The sequence below is a fragment of the Rattus rattus genome, chromosome 4 (genome assembly GCF_011064425.1).
Source record: "Rattus rattus isolate New Zealand chromosome 4, Rrattus_CSIRO_v1, whole genome shotgun sequence".
NCBI classification, from domain to species: Eukaryota; Metazoa; Chordata; class Mammalia; order Rodentia; family Muridae; genus Rattus; species Rattus rattus.
This window is the reverse complement of record NC_046157.1, coordinates 133,350,437-133,373,253: the sequence shown is the minus strand read 5'-3', so window position 1 is coordinate 133,373,253 and position 22,817 is coordinate 133,350,437. Positions and strand designations below refer to the sequence as shown.

Here is a 22,817-nt window from a genome sequence, read left to right as displayed (position 1 = left end):
TTCTCCCAGTGACTCATGAAGTAACCCACACCACTCCAACCTTCAGAGAATAGGTGCGGAATCACAGGATCTGTCACTTCCAGAACATTCCACCACTGTTGATGCTCTGACTTCCCTAGTGCACTGGCTGGTTCTGTGTGTCAACTTGACACAAGCTGGAGTCATCACAGAGAAAGGAGCCTCAGTTGAGGAAATGCCTCCATGAGACCCAGCTGTAAGGCATTTTCTCAACTCGTGATCAAGAGGGGAAGGACCCAGCCCATTGTGGGTGGTGCTGTCCCTGGGCTGGTGGTCCTGGGTTCTATAAGAGAGCAAGCTGAGCAAGCCAGCTCACCTTGGCCTCTGCATCAGCTCCTGCTTCCTGACCAGCTTGAGTTCCAGACCTAACTTCCTTTGGTGATGAACAGCAATGTGGAAGTATAAGCTGAATAAACCCTTTCCTCCCCAACTTGCTTCTTGGCCATGATATTTTGTGCAGGAACAGAAACCCTGACTGAGACACCTGGATTGCAACAGATAATCAGAAACATGGCCCTTCTATTTAAAAGTTTCCATCGGAATGCAACTCTGTCACCCATGGATGTGGTAACATTTCTTTTCTTTTTTTTTTTTTTTTTTTTTTTTTTTCTTTTTTTGAGCTGGGGATGTGGTAACATTTCTAATAGGTGGTTGAGTAAGAACCATCAGGCCCTGCTGGAGGTGTGATTCAAGCTATCACTGCTTCAGAGAGCCAACTTTGCAGAGATCTTGGTCAGGAAACCAGATCACCCAAGTCCTTTATAGTCCAAGGCACATCCAGAAGATTTAGACAGTTTATAAAGAATGTGGTTAAATGTTTCTTAGAGAAATGGAATTTCTCTTAAGCTGTTTTCTTAATATGAACTAGTGATGAAGGCTGGGGTAGACCATGCATGCTTCTAGACTAAATTCTAAACAGATAAAAGTATAAATCCAGTATAACCTTATTAGATTAGAGACTGTTAATACACAGGTTAATGCACATCATAGCACACCATGTTCAACTGTTGGTCAAAGGAGAAAAAGAGGCAGAGAAGACAAAGGAAACTTGCCTTTGAAAGCTTTCTTATAAACACTGACAAGCAGGCCTTTAAACCATTTCTAGATGAAACTCTACCAAGAGTCCCACCTTACTGTTACTATCAACACAAAACATTAAATCCAGGAAAACTCCCAGAGCTGAGCAGAGCATGACATACCCACAAGCACTATGAGGCGGTGTTTGTCTGCCGGCTGACGCTGGTACCTCACGACCTCCTCGTAAGGGGCACCCACAGCACTGTAACAGCTGCAGGTGCAACGCATGTTGGCATGCAGCTGGCTGAAGTGAGACTTCCTGCGACACAGGCGCATGCTGCGGCGGAAGCCAGCTGAAGAGGGAGAAAATGCATGAAATTCCAAAGCAAGGATGGGACAGATAGCTGCTTTACAGCAGATAGTGAGCAGGGCATGGCGGGGCACACACCTCTAATCCCAGCACTCAGGAGGCAGAGGCAGGAGGCTATCCTTGAGTTCAAGGTCAGCCTGGTGGACAGAGTGAGTTCCAGGACACCCATATTGTGAGACCTTGTCTTGAAAGAACAAAATAAAACAAGAAGCAGCTAGTGATGGCCCATAAGGTATGTGAAGCCGCATCTAGCATCCACCGTATGTCAGGGATTATGCTGGAGAGATCAAATAATCCAGGTCATCTTCTCAGGAAAAGTGCAATGCATGGAGGAGGAAACACAAAACAATCAACAAGAACAATAAAAGTAAAGGCTTGGGAAAGGGTGAGTGGTCAGAGAGTGGCGGTGGTTTATTAGGATGGGCAGTTCAGTAAAAGGATCAGAAAAGCTGACCGTGAGAAACTGCCTGAGTGCAGAAGGGGCCAGCTAAGGTGCGGTCTACAGAGTAGAACAAATGCCAAGACAGTAGATGGTTTGAAGCTGCAAGGTAGTGAGCAACGGGAAGGTGGTGAGAAACGGTGCTGAGGGAGGAGTCAGAGCCAGATCACAAGGGGGACAGGGGGACTAATGCTGAGTCAGCTGTGAGCGGCCGGCTGTGAGCGATGTGTGAAGAGGCCTTCCAACAGTAAGGCTATGGTCTGCCTTGTTTCTGAAGGATTCCTTTGGTTGCTGTAGAGAGGAAGCAGGGCCTCGGGGAGAGCAGTGGTGTCTCTGCAGAAGCTCTGTGGCCAGGGTGGGAACACTGGGTAGTCTTATGGCTCCCACTTGTCAGGATACACAATCACAGACAGTTCAAGTGACTACATAGGATGGTAGCATTGTCTGCAAAGTTAGGACCCCTTCGTCATTCAGTCCCTGGCTGAATTCTTAGAATCCTTTTCTTGCCACAACATCAAAAGTGTTTTTTGTATTTCCATAGCCATTTTCAGGTCCCCTCTGAAGAAAGAGTAGAAACCATATGTGTATCTATAAACACAGAGACACAGTGCTATTCGTATCTATCTACACTGAGAAACCATGGACCCTCACCAGCATCTACAATAATGCCACTCTACAGAATCCACTGTAAACGTCCCTCCTCCTCATGTGCAGCTCCTTCCTCAGCCTTGCTCTCACTGTCCTCAAATACTCACTTATGTCAAGCAACAGTCCCAGAGCTAGGGTGCACCTCGATGAAGGTTGTGGGGTATCAGAGGCTGATGATCAGCTGCCGTTCTCGCTCCTCTGGCGCTGACCATGGTACCAGGTCACCACTGTCCACAGACTGCCCCCCTGCCCCGCTTGGACTCCCTATTCACCACCTTTGTGCAGCGGCTTCCCATGCTCAGCCTTGTTCAATGGCTTAAGGGTCAATAATCCTAGAAGCAAGGCACAAAGGCAGCCCCTTGGGTCTTTAATCTCCTCCGACAATCCCAAAGTCCACCTAGGCTTGGCGCTAACATTCTAGCTTTTAGACTACAGCTCTGTGCTGCTCTCCTGCCCTGTGAAAAGGGAGCTCCAGGGCGATTTTATCAGGGAGGTCTGCTCCTTTAGAGAACTTTTCTCAGGTGACAGATCATAGAATCTGGACAGAAAAGATGGTTTTAATAGCCATGAAACTGATTTTCTTTACAGTAAGACAGGCTATAGAATGGTCTGGGGAAGAAACGAGCAATGTATGTTTGACCAAATAATTAAAAGCTATCCAAGTTAAATTAGATCAGTAACAATGAGGAATCAATAGGTCAGATTACTGATAGGAAAGTCGGACAGAGGGAAGTGAGAACAAGAAACAAGTTGGAGAGATTCATCGGCAAAGGCATCTTTCAGCAAGGCACCCAGATAGTGGGAATAGCACTCGAGAGCAACAAACACGTAACTCTTACCGATAAAAACCTGCTGCCCATCGCCGACAAATTCCTCTTTAGCTGGAACAGAGAGAATGGGAGATTATGTGAGAACCAAGACAGGAATGCAGCAGCACCCAGACGCATAGCATCATCTTCTGGTTTCAAGTGATGGTCTCCACAGATGGCAGAGCAGCCCCTGTGCCCCTGGCAGCCTCTAGTCCTCTCTGCACTCCCCACCCCACTGCTCTTATGCCATCTCTTTAGCATTGCATCATAGGGTTTGTCTAGAAAGACTGAGAGTTGAAAACTAGTTCAGGCTTGTTTAAAATTGTAAGAAAGAAGCTAGACATGGGACACACCTGTAATCCCAACACTCGAGGGACATTTTGTGTCCAGCCTGAGCTGTATATTGAGAACTTGTCTTTAAAGAAATATGGTCACAGTAAAAGATATGATTATGCATTCTCAAACACACCCTTTAAAAGCTGATATTACAAAAATAAGAAACAAGCTGAGTTTGGCTTGCTCTTGCGGACCCTGTAGTAATGCTGGGATGTAAAGTTTCCATTGTCAATGTGAGACAATCTAGTCACCTGGGAGGAGCATCTGGCCTATGGGCACATTGGGGGAATGATCTTCACTACATTATCTGAGGTGAGGAAACACCCATCTGGGGCAACACTACTCCTTGGGTTTGGGTCCCAGACTATGAATGGAAAAGTAGGCTGAGCACAGCAGACACATATGCATGCATTTTCTCTCTGCCCTTGACTAGGGATGCGATCAGCTGCTTAACGTTTCTGCCTTAACTTTCCCACAATGATGGACCGCAACCTAGAGTTGTAAGCTAAATGGATCCTTTCTCCTGTAAGTTGCTTCTGACAAGATATTTTCTCATAGAAACAGGTAATGAAATGAGAATAAAGGTTTTACTAGACTCTTATTTCCTAAAAAAAAATAAAATTAAAACTGTTCATTATAGCATTACTATAGAGTCTGCAAGACCACTGTCTTCACAAAAGCCAAAATTAGATTATTTCCACTAAAAAAAAAATCAGCACTTGGTCTATGGAGGCCAGGAACACCTGAGAAGAAGAGGAGGAGGAGGATGCCCAGCCTCACAGCCTTGGGGGCTGGCCAGTCTCTTGTTTCTGCTTCTACTCAGAAGCCAGAAAAAGTTATAAAATCCTTGTAAAGAGAGCTGTTCTGATTATTGATATAATGAATAACAAACATTTGTTTATAGGATTAACTCACATATATAAATTTCTTTAACCTTATTTTTGAGGTTTTGTTTTGTCTGTTATGTCATGGTCTCATGAGGTCTAGGCTGGCATCAAACTTGCTATGTAGCTGAGGGTGACCATGAACTGATGATCCTCCTGCGGCCACCTCTCAAGTGCTTACGACATATGCTACTGTACCTGGCTTTAATAATGCATTTGAAAATACAAAGAAAACACCAGGATCTGGAGAAATGATTCAGCGGTTAGGGGAGATTGCTGCTTTTCCAGAGGACTGGAGTTTGTTTTCCAGCATCCATGTTGGTGGCCCACAACCACCTGTAACTCCAGGTCCCAGGGAGTTGATGCCCCCTCTGGCCTCTGCAAGTACTCAGTATATAAATGGAATACACTCCTTCAAGCATGTACACATAAGTAAAGCATTCAAGTAAATCTGAAAAATTACCAGCACCAACTCCATCTTCTAGAAATTAATCACACCTTTCTACGTTATGTAAATACACTCACAAGGAAATACTCACTAACATATAGACATAAAGCTTAATTGCCTTGATTTAAAATGTATCCTATGGGGCGGGTCCGTGTGGGCCTCAGTGCCACCCGCCAGGCGTGAAGGTGTAGCCGCTGTAGCCGCGCCCGCTCCCTCTGCGAGCTGGGAACGTTGAGAACAACCATGTCCTACTGCCGGCAGGAAGGGAAGGATTGGATCATATTTGTGACCAAAGAAGACCATGAAACTCCTAGCAGTGCTGAGCTGGTGGCTGATGGCCCCAATGATCCCTATGAGGAGCACGGGTTGATACTGCCTAATGGAGACATTAACTGGAATTGCCCATGTCTTGGGGGAATGGCCAGCGGCCCCTGTGGGGAGCAATTCAAGTCTGCCTTTTCCTGCTTCCACTACAGCACAAAGGATATCAAGGGATCAGGCTGTATAGACCAGTTCCAGGCCATGCAGGAATGCATGCAGAAATACCCAGACCTCTATCCCCAAGACAAGGAGGAGGAAGAGGAGGCAAAGCCAATGGAGCCAGTGGAGGAAATGGCTGACACTAAGGCCTCTGCAGCCAAAGAACGGGGGGCAAGCTCCTGAAGGCCTGGGGCCCTGGCTGCCACTCACCATGGGACCTTCTATACAATGCCTTTTGGTCACCTCTGTGAAAGTTCTTTCCCTCTGTGCACTGTAATATACAAAATAACTTATTTTAATGATCAAGGGTCTTGGCTACTTGCCGTATACACTGAAGAAAAGGGGGTGTGCGCACCTGTGTCCTGCATGAACCTGTCCTTAAACGTTAGGCCACTCCTGGATGTACTCTGTGATTGCCCTGGATTTTGCCACTTTGAAATAATGTGCTGAGGCTTCTCAGCAACCAAAAGTTGTTACTCAGGAAAGTTTATTGTGAGAAAGCTGATGTATTCTGGTCCATGGTATGTATCCCTTTTGGTAGATTTTTCACCTCTTGGGAAAATTAAGTAGATGCCAAAACTCTCAAGAGTAGGTCCATCCCTACTGGAAGAGGCTGGTGGTCAGGTACTGGAGCTGGAGGATGAGGCTGCTGCCGTTCCTGACAGCTATGTTTCTGTGTTTGTAGGCCAGGCTCCAGGGCCTATAGCTGCAGGTGGGATTGGACTCTGTGACTCCCAGTCCCTCCTAAGTGAAAGGAGAGGCTGGCTCTGCAGTTTATTGTTTTGCTGTTCTGAGAGCCCTGGTTTGGGGCCCATGTTGACTCAGTTGTGATATCGAGGTAGGGACCTAGCTGCTTTCAGAGCAGAAGCCAACAGAGGAATGTCTGAATGAAGTACTCAATTAAAGAGAAACAATTTCTATTTAAAAAAAAATAAAATGTATCCTATGAAAACGCGTTTCTGAACTGGGCTTAAAAAGTCGTCTCTTCTAGGAAGCTGTGCTGTTGCCTTGTGGCAGTGAGAGACCTTGAGCACAGCACTCGGTGGTATATGCAGGGGATAAAAATGAACGCTCACCTTCTGCGAGTTCCTCTGGACATTTGAGCATGCGAAGAAAGAGACACGAAGAATTAATCTTGGCAAAGATCAAGCTAACCATTAAGGAACGGGAAAGGCACACATAGCAGGGAAGTCATGCCGCCATTTTAGCAAAGCTGGTAACTTGGCATGGCAGATGAAAAGCACTCTGTTGGGACTCAGAAACTTGTTTGATCGGACTCTACTGCTGGGGGATGGTGATTCATTTGTCTTGCAAGTTGTGTGTCCCTGAAGTGTCATTTATCCATAAGACTACAGAACTGTACTTGAGAAATATATACAGGAAGGCAATGGCTGAGCTTCCTTCTCGTCTCTCACGGCCGTGCCACTGCATTCCTGGGAAGGGTGACAGGCGGGGGGCACACTATCCGGCAGTCCGACACCTTCCCTCCTTGCCTGTGGCCGGCCTAACATACCTGCTTTCTCTCCAGCTGCTCCTGTGAAGACTGGGGTACTTGGGTGGGGGTTGGTGCTTGTTTGGGTATTTTTGCTTGTTGCTATCTAGACATATTCAAGTGGCTGGGTTTTCTGCTAATGTTGTTACAGTTTTTCTAGTTAAATAGACTGTATCACTGACGCTGGAGAAATCCAAGAAGGTCACATTATATCTCACTCAGAGAAAGAGAGGAAACTGAAGAGCTGTAACCATTCACTAAGTGGTCCAAGTAACAGGAGTTAAGTGTCATGAACGACTGCCAAGGCTTATCTACTCAGAAAACACGCCAGCTGGACACTAACTGTTCTTAATTGAGCTCTTATGAGAGTCAAATGGGAAACATTCTTGAAAGCTTTGGGACAGCTGCATGTTTTCCCCAGTAGAACTGGTCTTAGAGAGCCAGCGGCTGGCCACCTCCTATGAACAATTTCACAAGCACAGCACCAGTCAGCACACATATGGTGCTTACTGTATGCTCAGCTCAGCTCTGAACACCTTATGTGTGTACAGTGCTACCATATGCACAGTTCTGAACACCTTACATATGTAGGGTGTTCACTGTGTGCTCAGCTCAGCTCTGAACACCTTACATATGTTCAGCGCTTACTGTATGCTCAGCTCTGAACACCTTACATATGTTCAGCGCTTACTGTATGCTCAGCTCTGAACGCCTTATGTATGCAGGGTATTGCTCATCTTAGAAGTATGGGACCTGATGGTCAGAAAGGTGAAAGACCACAGAGCCCACAGACACCCTTGGGCCCCATCGCTCCAGTGTGCAGTGTACCTACTCCACATGCTCACCGCTTCTCCTTTCACAGACACTGTGAGTATCTCTGGGTCTCGGGTATCACTTTGGAGTGCAGAGCATTTTCCAGAAAAAGTGATGAGATAAGCAGAACAAATAAAGACGAATATAATCTAAAGAAGAAGTCAATCACAAGCTCTGAGCCAGAAAATTAGAATTATCCCAAATGGGTTAGCCATCTGAGGGAAAATGGGGATATAGAAAAAAATATAGTTGGTAAGTAAGTTGATTAGGTCCCAACACCATCTGTCTCCATGCTATCTTTTAATGACGAGTTCATATGTGGCATCTCTAGTTGAAATGATTTACTCCTTTATGCATATGACCACTTGCCTGCATGTACGTGCATGCACCATGTGCAGCCTTGTTGTAGGGGGTTGATCTGGTGTGGCTGGTATTCTAATGCTAGCACTGGTTCCTCAAGAACTGGTTGTCCCAGAGACAAAGAGAGTCCCCGAGACCTATGTTATATCTTGCCCCCAAGTTTATTTATGATTGGTGAATAAAGATGCTGACAGTGGAAAAAGAGACATAAGTGGGGTTTAGGGTTCCGGGGCTTGGGGGGTTTGGAGAACCACAAGAGAGGGGAAGGTGAATGGAGGAGAAGCCTCCAGATACAAAATAGTTAGTAATAACTCGGGGTTGTCGATAGGAAAATAGATTCTCATGGCATAGAGGATAGATATCTGCCCAGCTCTTGTGCTGATTAAGGCTTATAGTAAATAATAAAAGTGCCTTTTATCCGGAAACTTAATGATCAAGGCAGGGTAGAAACCCCAGGTTGAGATTAAAACTTTCTACAACCTGGTGCATGAGAAAGCCAGAAGCGGGCTTCAGATCCCCTGGGACTAGAATTACAGATAGTTGTGGGTCATCATGGGGTTGTTGGGAATAGAACCTAGGTCCTCTGCAAGAGCAGCCAGTGCTCTTAACCTCTCAGCCAGTCCCAGGTCTCTCTATATGTATGGAATGAATTAATTGGAGAAATAATCTGTCACATATTTCAATGTGTGATACAGTGTCCTAACTATTGTAAAGGAAAAATTAAACAAGAAAAAATTTAAATGCATGCATATCAAAATATAAATTCTTTGAGTTTTCTAGGAGACAGAAGAAACTGCTAGACATTAATATCTACTTCGGGTGATGAAGCACTGGGTTTAAAAGAGAGGAGCTATGGCTCTTCCTCACGGAAGGACAGAGAAGCGAAGAGCAGAGGGGCAGGTGGGCTTTAACATCCAAGCGCTGAGTGACACTAGTCTGGTTTGTGTCCATGGTAAAAGAAGGAGCTACAGCGGAGACAGTAGCCGAGACCCTAAACTTCAGCCTAGGAGACTCGGGTCTCGTCGCCTGCCCATTTAAACAAAGAAACCAAACATGCTATAGACTCTGTTCTGCTACCAACACAGTCAATGATGTTCTGAAGAATAGACACTGGAAAAGTGCCATTGTTATAACAAGTAATGTGCTAACAAAAGAGAAAGCTTATTCGGCATAAACACTGGATGTATTGACTCTCCACATGGAACAGAGTGTGGGAAATAAGGGCTTCAGAAACTACAAGACAAGTCTTTATTCTGTGTGTCTTCCAGCAGAACTGGCTCTGTGTGTGTGTGTGTGTGTGTGTGTGTGTGTGTGTGTGTGTGTGTGTGTGCTCGTGCCACAGCCATGTGTGACCATCTGAGTATAACCTCAGGTGTAGGCCCTCACCTTCCACCCTGGTTGAAACAAAGTCTCTTCGTAGTTCTCCACTATGTGTCAGGCCAGCTGGTCTGCAAGCTCCCAGTGATTCTCTTGTCTCTGCCTCATGCCTCAGTATAGGGGCAGTTGATTACAGACGTACACCACTGTGTACACCTGGCTTGACATGGGCTCTAGGGAGTCAAACCTAGGTCCACACTTATACGGCGTTTACCTTATCCATGAAGTCATCTCCCCGGCCTTCTACACATATGGCTTATAAAGTTTACATCACTATCATGTATTAAAGAGCTACCTGGGTTGGAAAGATGGCTCAGAGGTTAAGAGCACTGACTGCCCTTCCAAAGGTCCTGAGTTCAAATCCCAGAAACCACATGGTGGCTTGCAACCATCTGTAATGGGATCTGGTGCCTTCTTCTGGTGTCTGAAGACAGTGACAGTGTACTTATATATAATAAATAAATCTTTAAAAAATAAAATAAAGAGCTTCCTATTTAATCTTCAATTATCGTTGCCCAGTAGGAACATAGATGGTTCTAGAACTGTGGTTCTCCACCTTCCCAATGCTGAGACAGTTCCTCAACCATAAAATTATCTCACTGCTACTTCATAACTGTAATTTTCCTACTGTTATGAATCATAATCTAAATATCTGATATGCCGGGTATCTGATATGAAACATCCAAAGGGGTCACAACCCACAGATTGAAAACCACGGGTCTAGAGACAACCCTTCATAGTGAAAACCACAGGTCTAGAGATAACCCTTCAGAGTGAAGACCACGGGTCTAGAGACAACCCTTCATAGTGAAGACCACGGGTCTAGAGACAACCCTTCATATTGAAGACCACGGGTCTAGAGACAACCCTTCATAGTGAAGACCACGGGTCTAGAGACAACCCTTCATATTGAAGACCACGGGTCTAGAGACAACCCTTCATATTGAAGACCACGGGTCTAGAGACAACCCTTCATATTGAAGACCATGGGTCTAGAGACAACCCTTCATATTGAAGACCACGGGTCTAGAGACAACCCTCATATTGAAGACCACGGGTCTAGAGACAACCCTTCATATTGAAGACCACGGGTCTAGAGACAACCCTTCATAGTGAAGACCACGGGTCTAGAGACAACCCTTCATATTGAAGACCATGGGTCTAGAGACAACCCTTCATATTGAAAACCACGGGTCTAGAGACAACCCTTCATAGTGCAAGCTGGTTGTGTACTCTTCAGGATATCGGCATCCCTAATCCTATCATGTAAAGGATGCTACGCCTCTTACTATATGAAACTATCAAACACTGCCCCTGCAGAAATCCAAATGCCCACCCCACCCCTGGACAGTCCTGGTCCTAAGAGAAGTGACTGGCTAAATGAAATTTACAGTAGCTCAAAAATAAATCCAGTGTTGATATATATGTGAAATCTGAAGTATATTTGGGGATATGCATAGGGAGTGAAAGCTGCTGCAGTGAAGGAAATGACCCTGTCACCTCACATGGCTAGGATTCTTATTTTATAATCACTTTGCTATATCTCTACATATGCTTAAATTACACCAAACCATGGAAAATACATTTAAAAGTTGGTACTAAATATGCATTTTTTAACTTACCAGATTCAAAAGTTTCTTCATCTGTGGTTTTCAGTGGAGGTGAAAAGCAAAATTATCATTACATGACTGTCTACACCAAGTCTATATCTTAGCAGTGCATGCCTAGTCCATGCTTCTGCTCACACACTGCCTTTAAAATGTTTACATTAGATCAAGAGCAAGTCAGCGTCCGCTCCATGGCATACGTATGTCTTTAAGAGATGAATAACATTTGATAGATGGGCTGTGATTACCAAGAGGGATGAAGCAGGGTATTAAATAGATAACAGGAGAGAAGAGAATAAATTAAAAAGTGGAACATGGACTAGAGAGAGGGCTCAGTGGTTAAGAGCACTGACTGCTCTTCCAGAGGTCCTGAGTTCAATTCTCAGCAACCACACGGTGGCTCACAACCATCTGTAATGGGATCTGATGCCCTCTTCTGGTGTGTCTGAAGACAGCTACAGTGTACTCATATACATAAAATAAATCTTTAAAAAGAAAAAAATATTCCTTTAATAAAGTACTTAAAAAAATTAAAGGTCTGAGGCCTAGTACCACTGCCAAATTTGAGAAAAATCTTTTCAGAATTCACAAAAACCATTAAGTACAGAAATATAAAATATCTTATTTATTTATCCGAGGTTTAGAGCCCATGACTATCTACCTACCCTGAAATCATTACATGTGATAGCAAAAGTACATTTTGCATTTTAAGTATTTGGTGTCACCCTCTTCCCATCTGTCTCACAAAGAGCATGGGTGTCCCCACTGTCCCTCAGGCGAGACACTGCTTATCTGTGTCCCGAGATAATTTCCCAGAGGACGCTGGAGACACCCCCAGCTTCGCTTCCCCTTTCAAGTGTGGAGTCACAGTAAAGGCACACGGGCTGGACTCAGTTTCCAAGCCCCGGGACACCTCTGCTTCTGGTCATCTAGGGCTGAGGTGCCTCATGTTTCTTCTGGTGGTGACTCAGTCAGGAGGAACTGTTACCTGCTTCCACACACTTCTCGTCAATCTTCATGCTATCTTCTACAAAAGAACATAGACAGGGGGCTTAAAATATGCCCATATTACACGCAAAGCCCTGTTGACAAAACTCAGACTACCTTTCAGTGTCACTCTTAGAACTATTGCTCACTTGGAAAGATAAGACAAATTCTGCTGCTTCGGAGAAGAATGCACTTTGTGAACCGTAGAACATAAAAAGCTATGCTAGCAGCACCGGCCAGAGCTCACAGTGCCAGATGAAGTGTGCAGCCTGCTGGAAAGGGAGCGCATCAGGGGCGTTGCCCAGCGTGGATCTTAAATACTACGGTACTGACAAGATGGCAACCACTGGGGCACAATTGTTTGGGGTTGGCCATTTACTTTTTGATTGGATTTGAAGACTGGTCCTTGGGAAGAAAATGCAAAACTGATACTGACACAAACCAATAGCTTGGAAGCCATAGGTCCTAGGGCATAATTTACTCCTGGTATATGGCCAGACTGCCTTCGAAATATTTATGTTTATACCCTAAGGGTGACGCAGCTGTTCATCTTTGCCACAGGAAAACACTTAATACAGAGACTCATCCTTGGTCAAAAGGCAAAAACCACTTCCCTCACTGCAGCTGAGAAGAGAGACAGAGACAGGAGATGGAGACAGACAGACAGACACATAGCATTAACATGCACATGGCTGAACATAAACCAATGGGAAGGCAATCCCTGAAGGTCCCATTTAACCTCCAACATGGGGCCCTCCAGAAGGAAGCTTGAATCTCTAGACTGCCTGTTTTCAATTTCAGGCAACCATTCCCTTTTCCAGAACCTCAATTTTTTCTACACACAAGATAAGAATAATAATTTCCTTACAATGTCATGAAATTTGTATAAACACTTGATTCAAAACCCTGCTGAACTGAACTCCACTGAGGTCTTAGCCTGTGCTCCTGTCAGACTCTAGAGCTGTGAATAAACATTGCGTTACCTCCTTGATCTCTTAGATCAGAATAAACACCCTTCGTGTGCTACACACCGCAGGTAGAAATAGCTTCACAGAGCTGAGCGAAGCAGAAGTGGGGTTTGAGGACTGAGGAAATTCCTAGGAGTATTTGGAGATAAGGGTGTCTTCCTGAATCCCATTCCTTACCTTCTTCCATAGACAGTGCTGGCCACAGGGAGAGAAAGAAACAGTAGTTCACATTCTGTGCCTTTCAAAAGCACGAAGCACCAACATTGTAATTAGTGTTCCGGGAATTCCTGGAGACACCTAGTGACCGCCCTTCAGAAATAAATGCATGTTCCAGAGTGGCTGGAAATGAGGAATTGCTTGCTTCTAGCAAATGCACTATCTGCCTTCTTAACACGCTCTGTAGGAGTCGTGGTCTTCTCAAGTCTGAGTTAGGGCTGCATTTCTTAGGAACTCAAATCTAGGAGGGAAGGGAAGGGGAGTAGGAGAGGTGAGGGTGAGGAGGGCACGGAACAGGGATGACAGTAAGTGCACTACAGTAAACAACTCTTTGCTGACCATGCATAATCTAATTTAGCACCGGAATTTTCAAAACCTTGATTAATTAAATGGCCTATTCCTCTTCACTAGTAGCCTGTCCATGTCCCCTGTTTCTACACGATAAGATTTAAACAGAGCAAAAAGAAATAAAGTAGTGTTATCATCGCATCATGCATGACAGCTAGAAGAAATGATCTAACGTTTCAGGGCATGATGTCACTCAGCACTGCCTGAGAAAGGTGGTCCGCTAAGTCATGGCTCCAGCCTCTCTGTTCCCAGATTCAGGGCTGCGTGCCAACACTAACAGGGCCAAGCAAACAACTATCTATGTGAACTTTCCAAAATACCTAAAATAAAACATATTTGAGCACACGGGTAGGTGTCACATCAGCCTCTGTCACTCTAGATCAATAGCATCTCCACAACCTTTGATAAATGAAACAGGAAAGTGAACTAAAGGATTCTTTTCATCTACATTGGTTATGTATTTTTTTCAAAATAAACTATTACTAGGCAGATTATGATGTGAAAATGCTTCTGAAGAAAAGCTAAGAGAGAAAAGGTGGTATTACACTTGTTGCTGGAGCCAGGCAAACAGGCATCCGTAACTGAGAGGTAACACAGCGTCAGGGAGTGGGCACTGCGTGGACCACTCCACTAGACCAGCCTGGGCTACCCGAGACATTGTCAAAGACAACAGACAAACAACGGCAACAAAAACCATTTGTGGTCATCGAGGGAAACAGTCTTTGGCTTGGAAAACATGGGAAATAATATTCAGGGGCATGTGCTGCTTACACATCTGTGATACTGGTGCTGCTGTCTGTGGTCTACACTGGGTCTCCTCTGTGCCCCTTCTGTCTCCGTAGGTCCCCCCCTCTCTGCCCTGCCTTAACCCCTACAGGGCCTGACAGGCTTCTGCTCGCTTCTGTTGTCTGACATTCTCCTTTGGTCTCTGTCTCCCAGTGTCGGCAGCTTCATTAAGCCTTAAGTAGTTCACAAGCACTCATGGCCACGGACCCCTTCCTGACTACCATTTGAAGAGTGGTATCATGATCACGGTGAATTCCTTAAATGGTAACAGTCTCATATTTAGTCAGAAAGGCCCAGGACTGGAGCTGAGGACAGAGCCCAGTGAAAGAGTGCTTTCTAAGCATGCACCAAGCCCTTGGCTCAATCTCCAGTACAAAAAAGGAAAAGAAATGGGAGCTGGAGAGATGGCTCTGCTAGCTAAGTCTGCTCTTGCAGCACTTAGACGATCTTATCTACTGTCTCAGGGGTTCTTCCGCCCTCTTCTGGCCTCCTGGTGTACTGCATGCATGTAGTGCAAAGACATTCAAGCAGGCAAAATCCACCCCCCTCACACACACAAAATAACACAAAGAAAATAAATCTTAACATTAAAAAAGAGAGGACACGAGGAAGACTATGCATCTGTGTAGCCACAGATATCCGTCGAGGTATGGCACGCAAGAGCTGTGGGGGTAGGGGGCCTTGGAGGACTTGAGTTTGGGGGGAAATGACTTAAGCCGTGTTTAACCCAAGGATGTATTTAACGTCTGTGCTAGCTGGTTCCTGTCAACCTGACATAAATGTAAATGTATCTGAAAAGAGGAACATTTAATTGAGAAAAATGCCTCCATCGGATTGGTAAGTACTGGGGTACTGTTATGACTGAGAATTGATGTAGGAGGGCCCAGCTCACTGTGGGTAGCACCATCCCTAGGCTGAGGTCCTGGAATGTATAAGAGAGCACAATGAATAAGCCATAGGAGCCAACAGCATTCTTCCTATGCTTCAGTACCTGCCCCCAGGTTCCTGTCTGACTTCCTTCCATGACAGACCGTGATGCAGACGTCTAAGCAAAATCACTTGCTTCCCTTGCTCACTTGCTTTCGGCCATGGTGTTTGTCACAGCAGCAGAAATGCTAATGGAAGAGGAAATGGATGCCTGTAGGAGGATTTCGGATGGCTGGTTGTGGAGGAGAGCATCATGGGACAATTAGGATATTTAGGGTCCTCTCTCAGGCAGGATGCTAGCCTGAGACATGGATGTGGGACATTGGGTGTGCAAGCTGAGTTTGAGGTCTCTGCACACACTCACATACGCACACTCACATCGGGTGGATTTGAGGCAGGTATGAGGCTGGTACGGCTGAGACCACCAGAATTCCCGCTGTTTCCTAGGCAGAGAGAAAGCAAAGACTGGCTGACTCGTCCAGCGTGGGCTCTCCCGGGGCTGTGGCACTGGCAGTGCATTTCAGGAGAGACACGGAGGGGGGACTTTGTCATCTGTCTCAGCACACCATGGGTGGCCGAGTCCACTGGGCCCGGGGCAGTGACTGTCCTGGGTCCCCCCCAGTACTTCCAGGACACCCTTCCTTTCCTTTAGGAGTCCCCCACTTGGGATGTTGAGCCCCATTCTTCCTGACAGTTGCCATGTTCTCAACCCTGGCTGTAATATTGGATGGTTTTATTAAGCAGGCAAATGTCCCTTCTAACACCTCCATCTCTTATCCAACGGACTTTGATTCACCCTTCCTCTGCCGCCACGCCCCAGGGCCGTGCACGCCAACTGCTGCAATCTCTCCAGGATTTTCATTTCTCACTTCTCTGTTTCCTGGCAATACCCCCCTCTCACAATACCAATATCCTGCTGATGCTGTGATCCATGGATCTTCATGACCTCATCAACCCCTAAAGGCCTTGTTTTCTTATACAATTGCTCTCTCTGGGGGATTGGGTCAACATATTCAGACCATAGAATACTTAAGTTTAATTTAGTCTCACAAGCACTTTTCTACCTGACTAATATAACTCCTCTGGTCCCCTTAGTGTTTAAGAAGCTGAAAAATCTATCAGTAAGTAGACACTTTGGTTTATAAACCAGGGTGTTTATGTTCTTCCATTTGCTTGTATCAGAGACTTGATGTCCCAAGCATTGCCTAGTGATCCCCCTGTTGCCAAAAGTGGCCTTCCTTACCTCTTCAGAAGGTGGTTAGAAGGGATTAGCCCAGCACAGATTGCAAGGTCTGAGATTTTCCGGGCCTGCCACCAGAGGGCATCATTCTGGTCCACAATCTGGAGAATATCCCCTTTCAGGAAAGGCAATCCGGCATCCATGCAGGGGATGTCAGGGTCCTCTTGGGGCCAGTAATCAATCATGGCACGAACATAAACCTGGCAGCAAGTGCAGGGCGGTACAATCAGAAGAACGCTGACCAAAACCAGCACGGCTTAAAACCGTTGCCCTTACTCCCCTGCCTGCTGCTCTCCTCTTTCTTTTCTACCCGAAGCATAAAAGAGAGTTGTTCTTCTAAACCAAATGCTGGAGGAGGAGGGATGCTGTTGGCATCTCAGTCACAGGGCATAGAGAACTCATGCTGGAACTAGGCTGGAAGCTTCCTCCCTGCTGGCCAGCACTAGAAGGTGCTAAGAAGACTGCTGGGGAAGAATTATCATCAACAGCCTTACCTTCTTGTGGACCTGTGTGTAGTAATACCAAACAAGCAAGCAAAGTGAGCTCTTTGGAGCACCAGTGGAAAGTCCGTTATGGCCTTAATCAACCACTTTCCCCTTGGATGCGATGCCCACTCCAGAAAGAGAGTTCACGTTCAGTACTACAAACACAGTTGAAAGGCCTGTGGCTGAGGAGGTCATGGGCCCTAGTAGGAAGCTCCTGATGATGTTTTGCTAAGTGGGTATGATGTGCCTGACAAACTGCTTTCCCAATACCCATAGATTAGTGATGCTGTCAGCTCTGGCCATAGGAGTTACTGCAAAGACTTTAAGTAGTTGAAGTGCTGAGAGCAGATGATTCTGAATGAGTATGCACAAACAGGACACCTGCACCTATCCGCTCCAAAGCTCAGAGAACACTGTGGAGGAAGAGGCAGGATAATGTAGTGATGTAGGCTAGCAGAAGGGCGTGGTGTACACTGACTTATACACCCGATGCAGCTGGTACACTTGAGCTCACAGCCACTGTGATTACCTACACGATTGGACAGGTCAGCGCCCTGTCAGAGGACTTATGGGATCCCCCTCCCAACTCAGGATTTAAAAACAGTCAATAGTTGAGACATTTGCTTCAGTGTTCTTGTTAATAGCACTGATGAATCCCATTCATACACACACATACACACACACACACACACACACACGCAAGCATACATACATACCCACACGTGTTCACATGTGTGTGCACAGACACACATAAGCAGAAATGGGGCTAGTTGGAAAGACTAAAGGGAAGACTAAAGGGAGTAGAACATGAGAGAGTAATGAGATGGACTTAATATGATCAAAATACAGATGTAGGTATGAAAATGTCATGATGAAACCCATTATCACAGCACTTTAAAATGTGTCGTGGAACAGAATTACTTAGTTTAGAACTATTTTTGTTCAATGTTCACTGTTTTTGACACAGCTTCTTGATTTCATGGTGGCCCACTCCCTTTACCCATTCTGCATTTCAGATCAACAGCATTGAGAAGCACCCCGAATACTGAACCCTTGGCTAAAACAGTCTAGCGGCTAGGATTGTCATACACCATACTGTTGTGTGTTCTTACTGTTGTCTGGCTGCTCACAGGCGGGGCAGAGACTGGAATCACCTTGAACATGATTGTACCACACGACATAGCCTAGAGGACAGCAAAGAGGAAGAGTGGTGAAGCATGGACTCCACAGTGCATTAGATAAGGTAACATCTCAGTGTATTCAGCCCTGAGCTCCAAGGTGCAGGAGACAGAGTAACATTCTACCCAAGCTCAGTTTTCTACTAAACACAGATGAGGGATGCGTGCGTGCGTGCGTGCGTGCGTGTAGGGGAGGTGCTTGGGAAGGGATGATTCCCAGCTTGGGCTAGAACTCCTGGAGGTTAATGAGGAAGCTCTTTGGGTTACAGCAGTAGACAAGTCTGGGACCTGAGATGGGAAGCTGATGTGAGGGACTTAAACACCGTCACATGATAGTGCGCACCACAGGCACGGCATACCACTACATCACTAACAAAAAGCACAAGTAAGACAGTTACCAGAATATGGATCACTTGCTCAGGGTCCAGGCCCTCTACGGGAACTCCATTAACTTCCACCAGTTTATCTCCAGCATAGAGCAACCCTACGTTACAAGAACACAGAGGAAGGACCAAAGAAATAAAACAGAGGCCACTATTCCAGTGTCCACTAGCTCATGACCCCAAGCATGTTTCAAAGTTTTAAATTAAAAAAACAAAACTGTTTACCCCAACTTATGCCACCATAACTGTCTGTGAGCACTGTATTCTCTACCTCTTTGCCAACACCAACAGTGATCTGTTTGTTTTGCTACTCTGGAGTTGTAAAATGGAACCAAAATACTAGCCAGAAGAACTCTAAAGGGAGAGTTTGGGCCACAGGTGGAAGATAGATGTTCCAATGCTGTAAGGAATAGGGGCTGTCCAGGTGGTCAGCTGTCTCTACCACTGTTTAAGTTTTAGCAGCTGTGTTTGGCGTGTCCTATACACTCAGGTAATATTTAATTCCTTCTCAGATCTCTGACGAAGTTGAAGACTAGTTATAGTCTCGCAAGTAAACTTAAGTTATTTAACGTTAAAGACATGATATACAGCGGAAAGCATGGTTTTCAGACGGTGTTACAGGCTAAAATCAAACATAATTCTGGTATAGAATCCTAAACTCTTTAAGTTAGGAACAATGGTACAGTACTTTTATCTAGTTGACAAATATGACAGACTGGATGTTAAATGTATGTTATACTCTGATTTACATCATTGTTGTGGTGGTATTCTATGTGTGAGAGAAGTTTTTTGTTTTGTTGTTTTTAATTCAGACAGAAAAAGTGAGATGTTGGAGTTGGTTCTAATGCTTTGATTCAATTAGGAATCTGTGTGTCCAGACACTCAAGGTCCTTGTCCCCAATTGTTTTTTGATTGATCAATAAAGATGCCAGCAGCTAACAGCTGGGCAAAGGGAGGCAGGGCGGGACCCTTAGGTTGGGCAGGCTGGGATGTAGTGGGGAGGAGGATCACCATGATGCTGTGGGAGACAGAAGAGATTTAGAGCTGCAGGAGAGAATGCCTACACGCCGTGTGAGAATCCGGGTGAGTGGCCACTTTCCCAATTGGGCCTCAGGTAGCATGGGGAAGGTTTAGGAGTGCCTAGCCTCTGAGGTAGCCAAGGCATTTCAAAATTAAGCTTAGGCAGGGGTGTGTGTGTGTGTGTGTGTGTGTGTGTGTGTGTGTGTGTGTGTGTGTGTGTCTTTCATTCACAGATCTAAAGGTTCCCTGGATGGGTGGCTGGAGGTTTGACACCGCTGGGAGCAAACTCTCCACTACATTCCAATCTTGTGTTTGATGAATTTTGCTTGTGTGCTTCTTATGCTTTTCCTTTTTATTTATTTATTTATTTATTCCGGTTTATTTTCTTTATTTGCTTGTTTGCTTTCTAAAGAAAGAGATAAAAAGGCATGGAGTTGGATGGGCGCAGATTGGGGAAGGATCTGGGAGGAGACGGGGGAAACTGTGGTCAGAATATACTGTATGAAAAAAAATGTTCAATTTAAAAAGAAAGAAAGCAATGTCTTGATCTATTACTACATGTTGTGCACATGAACTATATTTTCACACTGAAATTTGTTAATGTGTATGATTGCTGTGCGTTGAGGCTTTTAAAAGCCTTGAGAAATACGAGAGAGATGGGAGTTTCAGAGAGCGGAGACAACAGCAGGATGAGCATCTGGAGAAACATCGGGGAGAGGGATGGCCCATCAGGGAAGAGCCAGAGAGGAAAGGAGGCCGAAGGCCTGGGGCCTTGCAGTGAGGGCCTCCTTGGGATTTTCCACCGGGTGTCAGGGGCCGCATGCAGGAGTCAGGAGGCTGTGGGAAGCAGGGGACGGGGCAGGTGTGGATGCAGCTGATGTCATGGAGGGTGGAAGCACAAATGAGAAGCTGCTCACGAGGAACAGAGCTCCGCCATTTTGGAAGCAGAAGAGGCCGGGTCCTTCCTTCCATCTGTAAAATGTCATGACAATGCTTGCTTTGTTTGGTAGCCTTAAGGATGTTAACAAGAATGTATCCTCATGGGGTCTAGCACGTAGGCTCTGGACCAGGGTGCTGGCATCCCTTGAAACGATTGTTCCTTGTTCCTTTACTGCTTTGGCCAAGCAGGAGCATCTGAGTGCCTTGATCTAAGTGGAGAAAGGAACCTCTCTGCTCCTGGAAGAAAAGCTGCAGCCATCATGTTCCCTGTGCCTCGCTTACCCCTACCTGAAACCCCAGCTTACCACTCCTCTCCACCAGCCCACCGTGGATGACTCTGGCCACCAGGATATCCCCTGTTATCTCGTGACGCTTGATGGTAGCTCCCTGGAGAGAGAACACAGTAGGGCGTCAGTTAGTTCTTACTTGCCTTCCATTAGTACAAGAGAAGAATGTGGGCTAGTGTATTAGAACTGAGTAAAATGCACAAAGGCCAAATAAAACATGTAGTACAGATGTCTCGCTCGTTTTCACCAAAAAGAGTTTATATCTTGTCTTCTCATAAAAGAAAGACACTAAATAGAAGCCTTTGCATCGTGAGAACATTATGACCTGAGTGAGTGTGAACCACAGGCAAAGTTATACGGGCTCTCACGCCACCACCCACTCTCCGTGTGACTGAGATGAAATGGCCATTCAAGCACCTATTAGCTATCACTTACATCACAACGAACCCTGGTGTAACCATAAACAAAAGACGAAATGATTTCCTCACCAGGGGCTGTTGGTTTTTCACCAGACAGACAGTCCTCATTGCTTCTTCACTGTCGGGGATATTGTCTGGCAGTGGAGGGAGAAGGGGTTCAAAGTCTTTCTGAGCCACTGTGTCATGGGCACTCAGCAAAGCCTGGGGACAGAAGACAGAGGTGAGCAAATGTCTCGTGCAGCACCCATGCATCTCCAAGTGGTGACTGGATTCTGTGTAGGACGTAACCGTGGACGTCTACCCGCCAGCCTCAGCTCTAAGCAGGCTCACTCACACTCACTTTCTGAGATAGGGATAGTTGTTGTCCCTTTTTTATAGACAAGGAAACATAGAGGTTAAAATATAGATGGGGGCTGGGGATTTAGCTCAGTGGTAGAGCGCTTACCTAGGAAGGCACCCTGGGTTCGGTTCCCAGCTCCAAAAAAAAAAAAAAAAAAAAAAAAATAGATGGGACACAGAGGTTTAAAAGTACTCAGTAATCTCTTTTAGGGACTGGAGAGACGGCTCAGAGTTCCAGAGATTAAAAAAGATCCGGCTGCTCAGAATCCAGTGCACCTGGACTCTGTTCCCAGCACCCACAGCGAGCAGTTGCCGGGGATCTGATGCCTTCCTCTGACACCGTGTTCAACATTCAAAGCCTTCCCCGCATGAGAGAAAGCATGCAGATTATTTATCTATAACCAGATGCTACCCTGGATGCTACCCAGAGTTCAAGAGGGATCGTATCTCTTTAGGAGCACAAGACACCGAGAAGGTTCTGGGTGCCTCCTGGTGCATGTGGCAGCACCTGCTGTGTGATTAGTCAATGGCCTGTGAGCCCCAAATCTTCAAGGGAAATCTGTTCATGTACAAAAACAGAATATACATCCAGAGACAATGTTTTCCATCACTTTTATTTACTCTTCCTCACTCTGTCTCTGATAAAACTTTGTCCATTTTAGCAGGTGCTTACCTTGCAGTGCGGAGCCTGGAGGACTTGCCTTAGCTCTTGGATCTCAGGGGAGCTGGAGGCTTTGGGTAACAGCTCCAAGACCTGACGCATGATGGAAAAATATGCAGCATAAAGTATTTTTAAGCCACGTGGCTCATGCCTGTAATTCTAGCCCTCGAGAGGCTGGGAAGTGGGGATTACCAAGTTTGAGGCTAGCTTGGCTACAAAGTGAGTTACAGACCACCCTTGGCCTGCAGGGGAGAACCTGTTTCCAAAAACCGAAGTGAAATAAAATAAAATACTTAAAATCTTCGTCGCCTGGGGCTGGAGCGATGGCGCAGGGCTATGAGAACTTGCTACTCTTTTAGAGGACCCACATCTGGTGGACCCACTTAGGTGGGTCACAGCTGCCTGCTACGTAAATTCAGCTGTTACATGTGTGTGAGGGAACCAGCACACATGTAACATACACTTAATCTTTATCCCACAGCCAGCATCACACAGGTTGAAAAGTAGATGCTCCAATGTGATGTTGACTAAGAGAT

At 45.7% G+C, this 22,817-nt stretch overlaps 2 protein-coding genes across 2 annotated transcripts in view; one reads left to right on the top strand and one right to left on the bottom strand.

The window, feature by feature from the left end:
• Mpp4 (membrane palmitoylated protein 4) overlaps positions 1–22,817 on the bottom strand; it is a 39,500-nt gene that overhangs the window by 10,025 nt on the left and 6,658 nt on the right. Inside the window, exons 4-16 of the mRNA XM_032901153.1 lie at positions 22,294–22,374; positions 21,351–21,482; positions 20,881–20,962; positions 18,632–18,717; positions 18,168–18,239; positions 16,574–16,770; positions 15,709–15,773; positions 13,231–13,248; positions 12,087–12,125; positions 11,114–11,134; positions 6,526–6,540; positions 3,332–3,373; positions 1,218–1,388 (exon numbers count right to left, since the gene is read on the bottom strand). Coding sequence (XP_032757044.1) covers positions 1,218–1,388; positions 3,332–3,373; positions 6,526–6,540; positions 11,114–11,134; positions 12,087–12,125; positions 13,231–13,248; positions 15,709–15,773; positions 16,574–16,770; positions 18,168–18,239; positions 18,632–18,717; positions 20,881–20,962; positions 21,351–21,482; positions 22,294–22,374 — 1,021 coding nt within the window. The remainder of the gene's footprint in view (positions 1–1,217; positions 1,389–3,331; positions 3,374–6,525; positions 6,541–11,113; positions 11,135–12,086; positions 12,126–13,230; positions 13,249–15,708; positions 15,774–16,573; positions 16,771–18,167; positions 18,240–18,631; positions 18,718–20,880; positions 20,963–21,350; positions 21,483–22,293; positions 22,375–22,817) is intronic.
• Positions 5,154–5,632, top strand: LOC116899414 (mitochondrial intermembrane space import and assembly protein 40-like). Its single transcript, XM_032901152.1, has one exon. It carries the CDS (start codon positions 5,213–5,215, stop codon positions 5,630–5,632), a length of 420 nt encoding a protein of 139 aa, XP_032757043.1. The 5' UTR covers positions 5,154–5,212.